The sequence below is a fragment of the Myotis yumanensis genome, unplaced genomic scaffold (assembly GCF_028538775.1).
Source record: "Myotis yumanensis isolate MYYU_CA2020_CCGP unplaced genomic scaffold, mMyoYum1.0.hap1 SCAF_17, whole genome shotgun sequence".
NCBI lineage: Eukaryota > Metazoa > Chordata > Mammalia > Chiroptera > Vespertilionidae > Myotis > Myotis yumanensis.
Window position 1 is genome coordinate 24,253,932 of NW_027223768.1, and position 18,641 is coordinate 24,272,572.

At 36.4% G+C, this 18,641-nt stretch overlaps 1 protein-coding gene and 1 long non-coding RNA gene across 3 annotated transcripts; one reads left to right on the forward strand and one right to left on the reverse strand.

Annotated features, from left to right (window-relative positions):
* Nucleotides 1–687: 687 nt before the first annotated feature.
* On the reverse strand, nt 688–18,446 carry SHCBP1L (SHC binding and spindle associated 1 like). 2 transcript variants are annotated; one of them, XM_070397691.1, is made up of 10 exons: nt 17,845–18,446; nt 16,028–16,177; nt 12,501–12,715; nt 11,182–11,268; nt 10,645–10,863; nt 7,089–7,194; nt 4,632–4,785; nt 3,094–3,233; nt 1,934–2,056; nt 688–1,065 (listed from the first exon to the last, which is right to left on the reverse strand). In XM_070397691.1, the coding sequence occupies exons 1-10, from the start codon at nt 18,283–18,285 to the stop codon at nt 820–822; spliced, it is 1,881 nt and encodes a 626-aa protein (XP_070253792.1). In that variant the 5' UTR covers nt 18,286–18,446; the 3' UTR covers nt 688–819. The 2 variants fall into 2 exon arrangements, with proteins under 2 accessions (XP_070253792.1, XP_070253791.1); XM_070397690.1 differs by having other exon boundaries at nt 3,094–3,344.
* On the forward strand, nt 5,677–12,740 carry LOC138996458 (uncharacterized). Its single transcript, XR_011468762.1, has 2 exons — nt 5,677–11,302; nt 12,559–12,740. It is a non-coding gene; the product is annotated as an uncharacterized lncRNA (long non-coding RNA).
* Nucleotides 18,447–18,641: the final 195 nt, after the last annotated feature.

An 18,641-nucleotide genomic window follows, 5' to 3' on the forward strand; every position in this document is an offset into this window, starting at 1 on the left:
TTGATTTTGAATGGAAACACCATATAATGGTAAAACAATAGAAGAAACTTGAATTTCTAGCATGAAACACGGCCCTACACTAAGTAGCCTGTACTGATACCTCTGGACTTACTGAATATGAGGGAGAAATACATCATTATAGTGTTTATCTCTCTTATTTTGAGTTTGTTTCCTGCAGTTGAACCTGATCCTATGGGGCTATCTTAATCTTATTCCAGTTACTAACACATAAATGGGAACGAATCAGGAATTAACTGTAAAATTAACGTAATATTCTCCACATAGAACACAAAATGCTTCTTATTGGACTAAGAGTGTTAAAAGCAATATTTAAAACCACATTTGCTTTTGGAATTAGCAATGATGGTGGTACCATATACCTGGTACTAAGAATATACTACATACCACTGAATTGTATGCCCAAAAGGATGAATTTTATGATTTGTGAGTTATATTTCAAAACTTATTTTAAAAAATTCTTTTACTTACATACATTTTTTAAATTGACTTCAGAGAGGGAGGGATGAGAGAGAATCATCAATCAGCTGCCTTCTGCCCATACCGGGGCTTGCCCACAACCCTGGCATATGCCCTGACTGGGAATTGAATTGTAACCTCCTGGTTCATAGGTCAATGCTCAACCCCTGTACCACACCAGCCGGGCTAAAAAAATCTTACAATGAATCATTCAATGAAAACATGAACATGTTTAAATGTTTTTAATTAAATAAGTTGAATTTAATTAGAACTACAATTTTTGTGGGAGATGAGGTTTATTAAACTCTCTGAAATATAAAACTTGAACATAAACCCAGTGCTTTAATTTGTGGCTATTCTGATATCCCCCTTTAAGTTTGCTTCCATTTTATTATCGTTCATTTCCAGATTCAGATTTTGCATTACTTTGGAGAGCCTGTTTTCATCTTTTTTGTCTCCTGAAGCAGCCCCTTTGTTGCAAGTTTCTGCTACAATAAAAAACTGTTCAGTTGGTGGAAGAATGCTTACTCCATAGCCATTGTTGTAAATATGATTATTAGTCATCTTCAATTTGGGTGCAGGAAGAACCTATGAAAGAATTCAAAGAAATTAGTTTTTCAATAATGTCTATAAAAATATGAACTAATGAACATGTCATAAACTCTAGAACTAATTCTTGGGAGTACACATTTCTTTTAGACAACAGAATCTCAGTTTTGAACAAGTTATTTTCCTCACACTGGGTTAATGGAATATTAACTACAAAAATGTTTACTGAGGAAACATTAAATGAGGTTTTTGACTTATTTTTTTATCAGTTACTGGTAAAGATAAATGATTCTAGATGGGGTTACAGCAATACCATGAAGCTTACTTTTAATATGATAAATGGGAAAATAAATTATTTCAAAAATAATGAAAATGATAAACATGAAAATTTCAATTAATATGTAAACTAGATTTCTATGGAAAAACTTCATTAGCTACACAAGTCTAGAGAGGTATCTAGAAAAGTAGAATTTATAGAAATAGAAAGGAATGGGAAGGCATTTCACTATTATAAACTATTGCCATTAATGTTTTACTTGATTTAAATTATTTTACAAAGTTTGAAAGTAATATAAAATATTTCTTAATATATTATTCCCTTAACTTGCTTTACTTTCCTAAATGTATTGTGCATCTGCTCACTGAAAAATTTAAAACATTTTTATAAGAGCAAACTTACCACTTTCTCATATTTGAAGTTATTTGCTAAAATTCAAGTTGAAATTATTAAATTAGAAGACTAAAATTGTTTCCTACCAGCCATCACTTAAGCCATATCTTAATTATTTATATTATTATTTTCCAACTCAGTAATAACATTTAGACTAAATTTTAAGCCTAAAAGTAATATTTTAGTAGCTTTCTAATTATTTTCATAACAATTCTATATTAAGGAATATAAGAATACCTTCATATTAACACCACCTAAGATGCTTTTTGAACTGTCATTGGTTCTGAAGTTATTACAGTGATGAATTTCATTCCTTTCTAAAGTGGCTGTGCTGCCAGGATACAGTTCAACACCAGCACCCTGTCAATGCAAAGCAAATAACAACAGTCAGTAAAACACATTTCTCTCCAAAATTTCCTTTAGATTTCAAAATTGTAATCCCATATTAGCAATTTAACACACTAAGTTACATGAAAATACACAATAGTGCAAGCAACAATTTATTGTGTAGATGTTTTTTTTAAAAAAAAAAACCAGTATATTTGTGAAGGTTCCATAGTTTTTTTTGTTGTTTTTTTATATTTTATTGATTTTTTTTACAGAGAGGAAGGGAGAGGGATAGAGAGTTAGAAACATCGATGAGAGAGAAACATCGATCAGCTGCCAAGGTACATGCCCTTGACCAGAATCGAACCCGGGACCCTCAGTCCTTAGGCCAACACTCTATCCACTGAGCCAAACCAGTTAGGGCTGTAGATGTTTTTAAAATGGGGGAAACTGTTATCTGTGCTAAGAAAATCTTAGGCCTAGAAAAAAGATTGATTGAAGTCGTACAGTCTATTACGTTGCTCTCCCACTCAAATGAAGTCTCTAAAAGGGAGTCTTTAAGCAATTCTTTTCAGTTGTAAAAATTTACTTACATATACTCTACTAAATCCCTCATAATGCTGCTAAAGTCTGTTTACTCATTTTAATGGAAAAGTCCTCTTAGATTTCTGCTTCCTTTAATCTTGTTTCTCATTAAATTTTCTGTTACTTGAAGACTCAAGCTGTTACAACTAAGTACATACCTTACAGCAATGTCTGATAGTTTATGAGTATTGTTTTTTTAAAATAAACTACCAGATAACTGATTCATAATCTATTTTATAGCCACTGATTTCTACATTTTAAAAAGAAGTCACTTAACACAAAGTAATAATTCCTTACTTTGGACTTAGGCAGTTCACTTTTAAGTATACTATGACACTCTTGTACTGGTCTTCATTTTGTTTATTTTCATCAGCTTCTAAGCTTAATAATTCAAAGATGAAGTAACTGTTACCCTTTCTTTGCATACTAAGATCATTCAAAGTTATATCTATAGTATAGAAAGCAACAGTTTTAAAATGAAATACCTGGGCACCGATTATTTCACTGTCCTTAATTGTCAAAGAAGCCCCTGTAAGAACACACACTCCTGTTCCTTCACATTTTAATACACAGTTCTCCAGAGTCATGTGACCAGCCTCCACCACCACAATGCCATCCACTGTCCCTTGTTGTATCAAAGACAGGTGCATTAGTTTCACATTAGCAGCTTTGGACACCACAAAACTGTCATGGGAAGGTTCAGAAGTAATCATAATTTCCTCTCTCTTTCCAACTCCTGAATCATTGGAACAAAGACATAATTACATTAGTAGTACCAAAGTCAAAAGCCCTTTGTTATTCAATAATACTTGCTATTACTAAGTTTTTCACATATTTTTAATAAATAATATATGTAATTCAGTTATTAACTAATTAGATACTTACCTATAATGTAATCTGGGTTTAAAATCAATCTAAATCTACCTATGGTATTTCTTTAACATACTCATTCCACTACATATTTCCCTAAATTATATAATCAGTAATCATCTACAAATGTCTAAGCCTCAAAAAGTATCTTACCATAACCTATTTTTAATACCACAATAAATTATATTAAAAAGGACTGGCAGAGACTCTTGAATTTGGTTATAAGATTAATCATATCCATAATTTTGCTCTGGCGTAGTCAAAGCAATTTAAATTTAACATCAATCCAAAAATAAGGGTTGGATCTTCAAGAAGGCTACAAATTTTTTAAAAATTACAAATATGATCTTTATTATCCAGTAGTAGTTTAAGTCACCTGTTCTTTTCTTTTGGCCAGACAGTGGGAATATGCATGCTTCAATATAAAAGGGCAGAATAGTTACTAAATATATTCAGACCCTTAAAAAAAAGTAAGCTCTGCTTTTCTACTATTTTAGTAAGTTTGCATGTGAATTAACTTTTTAAAGAAAATGCTGAATATACTTTAATATAGCCTTATATTTGGACTTTTCCCACAAAAATGACATTAAATGCAGTGGAGATAGATGAAAAGAAAGTTTAGTAAAAATATAGATGGGCTGTAACCGGTTTGGCTCAGTGGATAGAGCGTCGGCCTGCGGACTGCAAGGCCCCGGGTTCGATTCCAGTCAAGGGCATGTACCTTGGTTATGGGCACATCTCCAGTAGGAAGTGTGCAGGAGGCAGCTGATCGATGTTTCTCTCTCATCGATGTTTCTAACTATCTCTCTCCCTTTCTCTCTGTAAAAAATCAATAAAATATATATTTTAAAATATATATAGATAGATAGATAGAGATGGTCCTAATAGAAAATACTGTCAATAGGTTTTCATTAGCATGGGAAGAAGCAGTCTTCACTGATTTGCTCTGGTATGGTATATCCAGACAAGGTCACCTGTACAGGCAATATACACATGACAGGTGAGAAAAATCTTAATTGTAAAAAGGCACATAAGGGATTTTTGTGAAAAATAAACCTGTGTTCTAATTCCTAAGAATTTCATTAACCATGCTTATAATATACAATTTGCCTAGTACACATTGCTATAAAAATGCAAAGGATGCCCTGCTAACCCTTTATAATGATGTCATCAGTCAATAAAGCAAGATTGACAGCTTGATATTCTCCTGGGAAAATAACTACTGTATCTCCACTATAACAACTATCCAAAGCCAAATCCAAATCATCATGCTGTTGGAGAAATGTGTCTGAAGATAAGTCCTTTACCTGAAAAGAAGAAATAAAGCAGCACACCTTCAACAACAGATTAAATTAAGAGAGGTCATTTTAATCAGTTAACTTACTGGTAACGTGCTTTTCCCAAGACTTTTACTTGTATAGGAAATACATTGAATTATTATATGTATTTATGTTAAATGCTCAAAGTATTAGTCCATCATTTAAAGGAGTGATAGTTAGATTTTCTTTATGATCACTAACAATTTTACAGCTACTAAATAATGTGTGTTAGAAGTCATATTTTGAATTTTACCTGTTACCTCCTAAATTTCACAATAGTTCTTTGAGGTGTACTATTATGCCTTTCAAAGGTTCAGGAAGTGGAAACTCAGTGAGATTAAATGGTTTGCCCAAGGACATACTGGTTGAGTTAGTAAGCAGTAAATCTAAGCTTTAGATCCAGGTCTTTATGACACCAGATACCTTTCCAATATACTTCTTTGTTTTCTAACTCGAACTGACCCTACAATTTTGATAAATCCACAAAATCTTACATATAAAAGATTGTAGGACAAAAAAAGTACTAGGAATTTTTACTTGGGGTAGAAAAGGGTAGAGGGCTTCATTATTAGCACCTTTTAGAGTGAGGACATTTAAAATAAAATTCGGAAGCTGGAAATATACTCAGAAAATACCTATTCTTTTCCCAATAGAAATGGCAATATCATTCATATATCTTATTATAGGAGCAGGTTAGGACTCACCATGATGGCCTCATTTTTTTTTAATTTAAAATTGAAATTTTTGGTTAATCTGCGATTTTTTATTCCATTGGTTTTTAGAAAGAGTGAAAGGGAGGCAGGGGCTAGAGAGAAAGAGAAAGAAACATCAATGTGAGAGTCACATTGACTGGTTGCCTCCCACACATGTCCAGATCGGGGCCTGGGGTTGAGCCTACAACCCAGGTACTTGCCCTTTGACTGGGAATAGATCTCATAATCTTCGGTGTGCAGGCCGATGCTCTAACCACTGAGGACACTGACCAAGGCAATGGCCTCATTTTTACCTAATGACTTCACTGTTTCTCACACACACACCGTGCTCTGTCAGACATGCACTCATTTATTTAACCAAAACAGTTGAGCACCATGTGCCAAGCATGATGTGAGGTGGGGGATGTATGGTAAATATATACTGTTTGCTCTCAAGAAGCTCATATTCTAAGAGACAGACATTCAATAGATACCAACAAGTATTAAACACAGTCGTGATAAGGGGAAAGGCAGGGTGATGTGAAAGTGCACAGCTGTCTAATGTATCCTGGAAGGCTGCGGAAGGTGGGCATGATGTTTATGTTGAGGGTTGAAGGATGTGCAGCGATTCTTGAAAGAATGTTATATACACCAAAATGGATACATGGAGGTGAAGGGGGATAGGATAACTCTCAGAAAATTATAACTAGCAACTGGGTAGGTGGTGGAACCATCTACTGGAACAGGGAACTCTAGAATATAAACAAGTCAGTGAAGAAGGTCATGTATTTAATTGTGGACAGTTGAGTTGAAGTACTTTTGAGATGGAGTGGTGATGAGCAATGGGCAGTGGACACATTTTCAGTTATCAGTATATATAACTGATCAGATAGAGATCAGATCAATTACTTAGGGATAATATCGTACAGCAAAAGTACCAAGCATTTAATGGATAGAAGGAAGAGGGGGAAGCATCTAGAAAGAATGAGAACCAGGGGAGTATAGTAACAAGACAACAAAAAATATTTCCAGGAGAGAACTGTGAAATGCTACTGAGAGGTTGAGATGGAAATATTTACTTTTAGACTTAGAACATTTCCCCTCTTGGGCTGCTTAAATTTATAGTCTTCCTTTAGGTTTCAACTGAGTTATTTCTCCCAGCCAGCATCGCCAGACTTGCTAATTCAGGCTTATGTGCTCATTCTATATGCATCCTGTACATACCCATATCATAGCATGTATCATTCTTTGTTGTAATTGCCTACTTGTTCATATCTCCACCATATTCAAACTTGTACAATGTGTGATGTGTGGGTCTGGTTCAACATTGTATCTTCCTCACATGCATGCTTTCTCATATTTGTTTCCCATCCTTTCTATTCTACTAGCATAGTGCCTGACATCAAAGGTTAGTACTCAGCAAATAATTGTTGACATTGATTCATTTAGTACTTACTATATGCCAATCACTAAGCTGGATGAAATGGGGGAAATATGGCATTCCTGAGCCAGGCAAGAACCCTACCTTCAAAGTGCTGCTTTTCTGATTATACACAGCTAAACTTAAATGAACAAGTAAGAATGAAGTGTATTTCTTACCATGTCAGTAGTCATAACTTTTGCTACAATATGTGTTATAGTCTTTCCAAAATCTCTTTTTCCTTTCCTACGCCTCAGAATTCTTGGAAAAAAAGGTCCATGGACTCTAGAGTTAAAAACATTTATGATTAAATTAACAATGGAAAAAGATTTAACCTACACTTGCTTAGAAAATAAAAACTTGGCACTAAGCATCTTTGAGAAAAAGGTTTCACTAATTTTAAGCTCAAGAGCAATGAGCAACTTGAGAATAATAAAATATTCATTAGATAACTGAGTGTTTAACCCCTTGAACTCTAAAATCTTTTCATTTTAATGGTTTGTACTTGAAATCTGCATGCAACCCACTACAGTTAATACCTCACTCCCCTCAATTTCTCAATACAGTAGACACGTTTCCTGTTGTACTGTCATAATCCACTGCACAGAGCAGAGGTGGGTTATGCCTGTGACACTGAGGCAGAAGAATGTTTTAAGATGTGTCTAATTTCAGATATAATGTTCAATGAACAGATTGTTTTGTTTCAGAGGATAAGGTCTCCATAGAAATAGTTGGCTGTTGGCCTCCCAGAAGAACAATTCTAGCTTTTCTCTTAGTTGTTTTTATATTGTTTGCTACTCAGCACTTCTAATTACTTTTGTTCTTTCTCTTCTTACTCCTTTTCTTTACAGTTCCTGTGTTCTATCTCTTCATTTCATTTAAGTGTCATCAAAAGAAAGAAAGTAAGTTTTTGAATGTAACTTTTATCATTCCTGTCAGCCGAAGGGACACTCCTTTCCCAATAGGTGTCGATTTGCCATTAATCTCATTAGGTGAAAACGTTTGGGTTTTCTGTAGGACTTTATTGCTTGATGCTGAATGGGATGCAGCTTTAGTACCAGTATTTTTCAGGTTTATTGCAATTACCAAATATTTTTGTGAAGAATTTTCAGGAAACTGGTTTTAAGAAGTTGCCATGCAAGTTATTAAAATTTGAATTCCAACATATTAGCAATATCCTCTAAAGCAAAAGTTTCATTTAAGATTTCAAAATCAAACACTCAGCATTTTTATAACTACTTAAGCAAGTGGTTTAGATATTGAGAAAGGGAACTACTCATACATTTTTGCACCATATACCCGATTAGTAGTTGCTCAAAGAGTAAAGCATCCTACACTCAGGACATATGTCATACAATCCTAGTTGTAACAACAAACATATATATCAGTGATTTTTAATTGAATTAGGGTACAATTACACAACACTCATTTTAAATGAATCATTTCATGAGGTTTCATAGGTGATTACACACATTTAACTCAATCACAATAATCAAGATATAGAACATTCCTGTCATACTCAGTGTTGTATCTAAAAACATTGCCAAATAAAAACATTGCCAAACCCAAGGTCATCTGGGTTTCTGCCTGTGTTTTATTCTGAAAGTCTTCCAGTATTGTTTTATGTGTAGGCCTATGGATCATTTTGAGTTAATTGTGTGAAATCCTTTTTCTTGTTGTGAGCACGGTAACATGTCCAAGCTGAATCTGGAGATCCTTGGTTCTCTTACATAGTTTCCATCTCTGTTGAGATTTTCCATGTACTTATTAACACCGTATTTTCCTCTCATTCTGTAATCATGTTTCCCTTTAATTATTTAAACGTATTTATAATACATGCTTTGAAGTCTTTGATAAATCCAACATCTGGGTCCCCTCAAAATCAGTTTCTATTAACTGTCTTCCTCCCACCCCCTCCGAGTATGAGCTAACATTCTGGTTTCATTGCATGTCTATTAATTTTTGGTTGAACTAGAGATTTGGGATAATATATTTCAGTAACTCTGGATTGTGTTGTTTTTCTGAGGATTGTTAGTCTTGTATTCTATGTACGAGGCAGTTTTAACTTGCCTGGTCCAAGAATGCAAACTTTTTCCTTTGAGGTATGCAGCAGCTGGCATCTCTGCTTAGTTTTCTCAATTTTCAGGTTCCTTTTTTTAGCATTTCTCTGCCTCACCAATGCTAGCATAGTTTAGAGGTCAACCAAGAATTTGAAATGGCAGAGTTTATGCTCAATTTGTGGATCCCCTTTGGCACCTTTTATTTTCTGGGTACCCCACCTGAGTTTCCAGGTGCTCTGCTAGCCTTCAAACTCTGTCCTTTGTCATTTTCAAACACAGTACACTTTTTGCTGCCAGAGCTATGAGAATTGATGATTACCCTCACACCAAAAAGCCACAAATTTCAATTTTTTACCCATTCCAAGGATAAATCCATTTCAAGGATAAACTTTTCTGGTTGCTGCCTGCTTTTGGTCATTTCATAGTGCCTTAAAATAGTTGAATACCTTTAATAAATTTTGTCCTGATTTTATAATTATCTATGGAAGGGTTTGATCAATTAACTCACTCCACTGCTCAGAGAATTAGATTCTATGTGATTATATAATTTTTCAGATGAGAAAACTCTGTGTTGCCCTATGCCAGCCGTGGGCAAACTATGGCCCGTGGGCCGGATCCGGCCCATTTGAAATGAATAAAACTAAAAAAAAAAAAAAAAAAAAAAAAGACCGTACCCTTTTATGTAATGATGTCTACTTTGAATTTATATTAGTTCACACAAACACTCCATCCATGCTTTTGTTCCGGCCCTCCGGTCCAGTTTAAGAACCCATTGTGGCCCTTGAGTCAAAAAGTTTGCCCACCCCTGCCCTATGCCCTTGGAATCTAAAGTCTAGTGATGATAACTTGTATTCAAATTCAACTTTTGTTAAAGCTGCTTTTCTAGATAAGTGGATTTCAAAAATCATATCCATATTGCTTTCCCAAAGTAACCCCAAGGTTTTTTTACACAGGAATCCCAATATCAAGGAAACATCAAAAATAAACACTGGGATGGGATTCTTAGTGATTATAAAACAGGTCAAATTTGAGAGAAAATACAAAAGGAAAGATTTAGGCTCACAGTTCACAGTTAGATAAGTAAAATGTTGCTCAGAATTCCTAAGGCAAAGAATGAGTAAAAGTAGAACACAAAAAAGGGGGTTTAACAATTTTGTATGAAATAGAAGTTCTTTGACTCCAAGATTTTCTATGAATTTGGAGACTATGAGCAAGAATTCCTGTTTACCCTCTTTTAAAAACAAAGAAAAGACAAAAATATATATTTTGCTGCATAACAATGTAAAAATATTTAAACACATTTGGAAGTATTCTAGAGGAGAATGGCGCTAGTTAAATCTACATTGTTTTATTTATCATCAAAAACAACTTATCAACTTATGTTGGTTAGAAAAGCAGAAATTATGAGGCAGCCAAATTGTTTCCATTTAAAATACAGCAAACTGCCTGGCCAATGTGGCTCAGTGGTTGAGTATCGACCTATGAACCAGGAGATCAGGGTTTGATTCCTGGTCAGGGCACATGCCCAGGTTTCGGGCTCGCTCCCCAGGAGGGAGTGTACAGGATGACAGAGTGATTCTGTCATCACCGATGGTTCTCTCTTTCCCTCTCCTTTCCTCTCTCTGAAATAAAAAAACATTAAAATAGAATAAAATAAAATAGAGCAAAGTATTACCGGAGGCGTAAATCTTCCCACATTTTCAATAATTCACAGAGCATTACTATCTCGTAGTATTTTTTCCAGCATTCAACAGCCTCTGCTGCAGAGGGATCCTCTTTAATATTGTTCTGATACTCAATGAGCTCGACACGCTTGTTTTTATATTTCTCCAAAGTCTTTTTGAAACGTTGTGCGATAGGACCAGGTATTGTTCCATCTTGTATATCACACCACCTGAAAAGTATCAATATAATTACAATGCTTATCTTATATAATATGCTGGACAAGTTGTTTTTTAGATATTCTTTTTTTATAATATATTTTTATTGATTTCAGAGAGAAAGGGAGAGGGAGAGAGATATACAAACATCAATGATGAGAGAGAATCATTGATCGGCTGCCTCCTGCTCGCCCCCTACTGGGGATTGAGCCCACAACCCAGGCATATGCCCTTGACCGGAATCAAACTCTGGACCCTTCAGTCCGAAGGCCGATGTTCTATCCACTGAGCCAAGCCGCCTAGGGCCTGAACAAGTTTTTAAGTATACTTACAAATTAATTCTTTCTTCAATCAAAGCAGTATAATTGTCACAACGTTCTTCATCATCCCAGTCTCTCCAGAGAAAGTCATAAAAAAACCTAAGATAAATCAAGATGAAAGTGATCAAAAACAGTGAGTACCACATTTAGAATTAAGGCATTCTGATGTAAAAATTCTTTGCATGAATTTTAACTGTTAAGAAAAAAATACATTTTTTTCCTCATTCAAGGACATGCTTTTTATTGATTTTAGAGAAAGGAAGGGGAGGGGGAGAGAGGAAAGGGGAGAGAGAGATAGGAAGTGGGTAGAGAGAGAGAGAGAAACATCAATTGGTGTATTAGGCATGTGCCCTGATAGGGAATTGAACCAGACACCCTTAAGTATACAGGAGGATGCTCCAACCAAGTGAGCCACACTGCCAAGGCAGAAAAATATTTTTAAATGACCTTTCAATGAACTACTATTAAAGGTAAACTTTAAAAATTTGATTATCTGGATTCTATTTTAGGTTACTACAGATAAGATAATGTTGCTTGAGCCCTAACCAGTTTGGCTCAGTGGATAGAGCGTCGGTCTGCGGACTGAAAGGTCCCAGGTTCGATTCCGGTCAAGGGCATGTACCTTGGTTTCGGGCACATCCCCAGTGGGAGGTGTGCAGGAGGCAGCTGATCGATGTTTCTCTCCCATCGATGTTTCTAACTCTCTATCTCTCTCCCTTCCTCTCTGTAAAAAAATCAATAAAATATATTTAAAAAAAAAGATAATGTTGCTTGAAATGAAATTATAAATTTCAGGTTTCAGATCTCATAGATTTGGGTTATTTTATTCACCAAAAAAAGTAACACTTAAGATATCATCAGATTTGTATATTGAAAGCAGGAAAGCATTAGAAAAACAGAAACATGCCCCCATCTATAGGAAGTTTATGGATGGCTTCTCTCAAATTGTTCCAGACTTGAAAGAAGCAATCATAATGTGAATGACATTGAGTATTTGTAATGCCCTTAAATGTGAAAAAATGAAATCTGATGTATTTAAGATGTTTAAATATGAACAAAACTTATTACTTATTGCCAGAATTCTTTAATTCAATTTTTGTGAAATGCAAAGTTGAAAATAGCAAATGTTTATTGCCTGTATATAATACTTCAAAAGAGAATGTTTTAACTAAGAGTTACAAATATGTTCATTAAAAATAGATAAATTGAATTAAGTGAGTAAAATTAAATCAATAAATATTCACAAAGTGCTTGTATGAACAAAATTTACATGTTAAACTAAAATGTTGGATATGATAATTTTAACTTTAAGAAGTAAAAAGCTCTAATACCTTACAACTTCCAAGGCCAAAGCAATATCATGTATATCAGAATCTTGTCCTTCAACAGGGTACACTTCCAAGAGAGGCACACTATGCTCTAGTTCTTCTAAAACCTCATTAACCAAATTCCTTGGAATATTTGCAATATTAGAAGAAAAAGGCTCAGCAACAGAAACAGTCACTCTGAAACAAGATGATGAGCTCTGGCGTGGTGTACAAGTTGCCTAAAATAAATATTATAAAATGTTAGTTTTTATTTCTTTTTTTTTAAATATATTTTATTGATTTTTTACAGAGAGAAAGGGAGAGAGATAGAGAGTTAGGAACATCGATGAGAGAGAAACATCGATCAGCTGCCTCCCACACATCTCCCACTGGGGATGTGCCCGCAACCCAGGTACATGCCCTTGACCAGAATCGAACCTGGGACCCTTCAGTCCGCAGGCCGACACTCTATCCACTGAGCCAAACCGGTTTTGGCTAGTTTTTATTTCTTAAATCAGTATTATACACGCATATATTTTAGAATCAAATGGCTGTACTAGGTTTGTTATAAAAAATACAATTTCTTTATAATCTCCCATCACCCTCTAATTCAGCGGTTCTCAACCAGTGGGTCGCGACCCTTTGGGGGTCGAACGACCCTTTCACAGGGGTCGCCTAAGACCATCAGAAAACACATATATAATTACATATTGTTTTTGTGATTAATCACTATGCTTTAATTATGTTCAATTTGTAACATTGAAAATACATCCTGCATATCAGATATTTACATTACAATTCATAACAGTAGCAAAATTACAGTTATGAAGTAGCAACAAAAATAATTTTATGGTTGGGGGGGTCACCACAACATGAGGAACTGTATTAAAGGCATTAGGAATGTTGAGAACTACTGCTCTAATTCTTATTCCTTAGAGACAAACACTTGTAATTCTTTTAGCTGATTACTTTGACATTTATCTCTTTTTAAAAAAATATCCTTATATTGCCACTTACATTTTGTTTTGTTTCAGTTTTTGGCATTATATATTGACCCCTGACTCTGAAAGAATTTAGTCATCTTTTTTTTTGACATATTTTTATTGATTTCAGAGAAGGAAGAGGAAGAGAAAGAAACATCAATGATGAGAGAGAATCATTGATCTGCTGCCTCCTGCACACCCCCTGGGAATCAAGCCTGTAACCCAAGCATGTGTCCTGACTAGAAATCAAATCGTAACCTCCTGGTTCATAGGTCGACACTTAACCACTGAGTCATGCTGACTGGGCTTATTAGTCTCATTCATTTTTCCCCACCCCCATCACATATACCCACACTCTCCTGGTCCTCCATCTACCAATGTTGTTAAAGCTTAGTATTCAGTATTTACCTTAAGTTTGAAAATGCCATTCACAGGTGAACCATACAGTGTAAACTGATTCATTTTCCTTTCCTGAACAAACTTGGTTTCTCAGGAGTCAATAATAGTGTTTTTTTTCTTTGCTGTTTTCTGTGAGCCTTTCATTAATTTAACCCCAAATTATACAGTTGTATACAGATGTATACAGTTGTATACATCTCCTTTCAATATGTTCAAAATAACAACAGGTTGTGTGTCAAATGAAATACCAGTTTCATTTTCTTGAAGCACTCTTTCCCAGAGTTCTTTGACCAGTTCCAATCTGAACTGGCTCTCAGACCTGCTACATGCATAGCTGTTACCTCTTCGCCATCATCCGGGGAATTCCCTTTGCTTCTCTCTTATGTTGACCTCTCTGTATTTTGGATCAGATGTCTTCATATTTCTTGATTTACTTCCTTGACTGAACATCCATTAACTTCCTGAGGGGTACATTGGACATAACTTTTGAGAGATCTCACATGATTGAAAATATCTTTTTTTCTACTCTTAGGTTCTACCCAGGCTCTTTCCATGGGAACTCCATATATCCGTATCTTTACTTTTGAGCTGATTCATAGAAAAATCTTGTGGTTTTCCTGCCTGGAGGGATATGCCTTACTGCCTGTATTCGGGAAGCAGAGTCAGGGTATCTTTCATTTGTTTGCAGAGACTTTGTTTCTTTGCTGAGATTGGTATTTCATTTGTTTCATGTGCATTCAGAATCGCTCACTGAAGCCTACTTTGATGGCTGCTTTAAATCCTTGTCAGAAAATTCTAACTAACATCTGCATCATCTGGGTGTTGGTGCTTGTTGTTTATCCCAGTTAAGATCTCCCTGGTTCTTACAAGTGATGACACATGATTTTCTATTGAAACCTGGACGTTTTGAGTACTATGCTAGTAGATTCTTGATCTTATTTAAATCTTTCATCAGTCCTCTTCTGACATCAACCTGGCACAAAAAGGGGTTTGCCACCTTGGTACTGCCTAGTGGGAATGGAAGTCCAGATTCTTAAGTTGGGGTGGGGAAGGGGGTGTTGTTACTGCTGTTCAGAGGTGGGAGTTCAGGTTCCCCATCAGGCCTCCACTGATACCAGCACTCAGGCTGGGAGAGAGAGGAGCACCTCATTAGAGCTCCCCCCGATGCCTCCCCGGACAGCACTGGGAGGAGCGGGGAGAAAGTCCTGATTCTCCACGAGACCTTTTCTGATACCCTTTGCAGGGATGACAGGAGTCTCTCCTTACTGGCAAGGTGGCAGTTCAGGTTCCCCATGTAGTCTACACTGACATTGCGGAGGGGGGCGGGGAGGGGAGTTCCTCACAGCACTCTGGTGGTGGGGTTAGTCTGCCATGATACAACTTGGCAAGGGTAGTCTCTGTTTGGAAATATGGTGTCCTTTATCTGTAAAAACACCAGTAACTTACTTTTCCATAGAACACAGAATTGTTTTCAGGTAGTATGCAATGCTATGAGTTGCAAACACAAGTTTTTTTCATGATTAAAACTACAGATTTGAAATATCTAATCTGAGGCAGGAGTACCATTTGTGATTGTAAATGTTAATTTCCATACAGGGATATTGATCTTTAAGGGAATCAAATATATGACATCAAATATGCCACAATATTTAACCTATAGGCATAGAAAAGCAAAATATTATCAGATGAAGGCTTGAAAGTTGATGTATTATATTAAAAGATACTTTTCATAAGAAAAAATTTCAAATTATAACGGTAGTTTTCTGATCCATTTTTTTTTCTTTCCTATCTATCTAAATATCATAATTGAAATAAATAAAGAAGGGAAATGATGGGGAAAGCCCCAAATTTGTGAAAGCCTAAATTACTAATTTTTAAGAAATGGGTTTTTATTATTTTTACATTATTTGAGCAGTTAAAACTAGGCTAAATACTATCTAGTATTGTAAATTAGGTTATATTTAATGGTAACTTTTTATAAGTAAATGGTGCTAACATTCCCTCTTGCCTTCTTTTTACACTAATTTGCTTAGAAATTTAAAATACAAGTAAACTTTTGCCAACTTCTGTTTAAATTTCAAAGCTCCAAGTTAATAAGGTCATATTTTGATCTTAAAAAGAACTGATAATTTCACTCAAAAGAACAAAGATTAGGTCAAAATTATTTACCTCAACTAGTATACCAACAAAAGGGATAGAAGCTTCTTCATATTTCAGAAAGAATAACTCAGGGTTAGTCTTCCAGACTCCAAGCCATTTGTCTTTCAACTTTAATTTTTCTGATAGGTAGTTACTCATAGTCTCATCAGCATCTTCTGCCTAGCAAAAGAAAAAAGTACATATTTAAGTAAAATTATTTATAGGTAAGATTTATATATATTTTTACTGATTTCTATTTTAAAAATGGACTCAATATACTCTTAAATAATGAAAAACTTGGGAAATAATAGATTTGAACTGAATCTACATTTAATGGAAAATATAAACACAGTAATTATCATATGTAAAAAGTTATTTTTTCTGAATTTTAATGATGTAATGACAACTATTTAAAATATATTCAGTACATAAAAATTTAAAATAGCACTCCATTCTGTATAGCAAATGAGTATATTAAACCTTCAATATTTTACCATTTGATTTTTTAAATTAAATTCAGCTACTTCAAGCATGATAATCTAACCTAAAATGAAACTCAGTCATTTGACCATGTTTAATTAATGACAATAATTTATATAAACATCTTTCAATGCCTTTAAGAAACATACCCTTCTCCAACACTCAGTATTAAAGTTGATCATTAATACTGTCCTAGTTTTACAGGTGTTTTTAAAAATAATTTTTTTTTTCAAATTATAAAATATGGTTAAGATACAGAGAAATTTGAAAAATACAGAAAATATAAGGGGAAAAAATTCACCCCTAATCTTGGCAGCCAGAATATAACCATTGTTGATATTTTAGTGTATTTCCTTTCAGTCTTTTTTCTATGTATATATTCATTATACAGATGAATCAGTGTTTTCTCTCCTGATTTTTTTTGCTTAACATTATAGCATAAGCATATTTATAGTTCTTGAAAACATAATTTTTACATGTGCATGGTTTTCCATTACATATGAAGCCACAAGTTCTTTATTGACCCTCTAGTTGGAAATTAGTTTCTAATTACATTATATTTCATAATGTATATATTTCATATATATATATACATATATATATAATTTTAGAGAGGAAAGGAGAGGGAGAGAAAGAGAAAGAGAAACATGGATCTGCTGCTTCTTGCACACCCTCATTAGGGATTGAGCCAGAAATGCAGGCATGTGCCCTGACAGAATGGAATTGGCGACCTCGATGGGACAACCATCAACCAACTGAGCCACACTGACTGGCCAAGGCAGTTTCTAATTTTTAACTTTTACAAATATCACTGCCATAAATATCTTGGTACATAAGTTCTTCTGCTTAAAAAGCAGAAACATACAATATTTGCTCTATTCAGTATTCTCAGGTACTGTATCTATGTTCTATACAAAACATCTTTCCACACCGTCAACTGACGTGTGCGAACCATTCTCAGGCTGTAAACATTCTTAGCATCGCAGTGTAGTGTAAAATTCAAGGCTACCAAATGGAATCTCATCCTTATGTTTGTGCACAAACTATTAAATGAATCAACTAAGATGTATACCTGCACATTGATAAAGTCTATCTTCATTTCTTAGAAGCTCTAGGAAAAAAAAGAAAGAAAACACACTACTAGAGCTGCCTCCTTAACAGATGAATTTTCAGTCTGCCGGAAATGTAATAATTACTCCTTTAGGTTAGGACCTGGGCACACCTAATAAGGTATAAACCTATACATGCTGAGTCAATCTGACTTTTTGGAAATGCAGGTTTTCTTTGTACCCTCTGGACCCATTTCCCCTGCTAAGCCCCTACAAGGTCCCGCGCTGGACTCTGGCCCGATTTCTTCCCATCCTCACCTTACAACCCCGCAGCACCTCGTCGCAGAAGAGCGCCACCTTCTCCTCCCGCCACATGCCCCGCATGGGGGACACGCAGACTGGTGGCAATGGCTGCGCCTCCGCCCTCTCCTCCTCCGTCTCCTCCTCCGTCTCCTCCTCCTCTTCCTCGGGCACCGAAGGAAGGGGCTCTTCCTCCTCCTCCGCGGCCCCCTCTCCCGGGTCCTCGGCCTGAGACGCGGGCAGCAGCTGCAGCCGCCGCCGGGCCGCCTCCCGGCCCGCTTTCCCTTTCACCGGGCGAGAGGAGGCCACCACCGATCGCACCGGGGACGCGCTGCTCTTCAGGGTCTCCGCCGCCGCCAAGTCCCGGCGGAGCGCGGGGACAACCTCCTCGCCTCGCCCGCCGGGTCTCATGGTTCCGTCCGAGTCCTCAGGCACCGGAGACCTGGACCCCGACGCCATCCTTGCACCCCGAGGGCAAGCTGGAGCCGTTGGTCACCTTTCCCGCCTGCGCCGAGCTGGCCAATGGGCGAGCTGCGCCCTCCGAGCCCGCAACGAGCGCGGGGGCTCGAGGGGGTCCCGGCGGCGTGAGTTGGGGATGGGGTGTTGGAGTGGAGAGGGATGTTGTGGGTCGGCCTTAGGGCGGGGCGTGAGGGGGACCGTTCTATAGGTGTCGGAGGGCGGGGATGTAGGCGGGGCTTTGTAGAAGGGCGGAGATCGGGGGCGGGGCGTGAGGCGGCCGTCCTATAGGAGCCGGAGGGCGGGGTGTGGGCGGGGCTTTATGGAGGGGCGGGGTGTGGTGGCGGAGGCGGGGCGTG

What these genes read in the sequence shown, in the direction of transcription:
- SHCBP1L (XM_070397690.1), bottom strand. Translation starts at nt 18,285, where the DNA reads ATGGCGTCGGGGTCCAGGTCTCCGGTGCCTGAGGACTCGGACGGAACC. An exon ending in ATTGAAGAAAGAATTAATTT is followed by an intron (nt 10,864 to 11,181) that starts GTAAGTATACTT and finishes GATACTTTTCAG; the next exon opens with GTGGTGTGATATACAAGATG. An exon ending in AAGTTATGACTACTGACATG is followed by an intron (nt 4,786 to 7,088) that starts GTAAGAAATACA and finishes TCTTCTTTTCAG; the next exon opens with GTAAAGGACTTATCTTCAGA.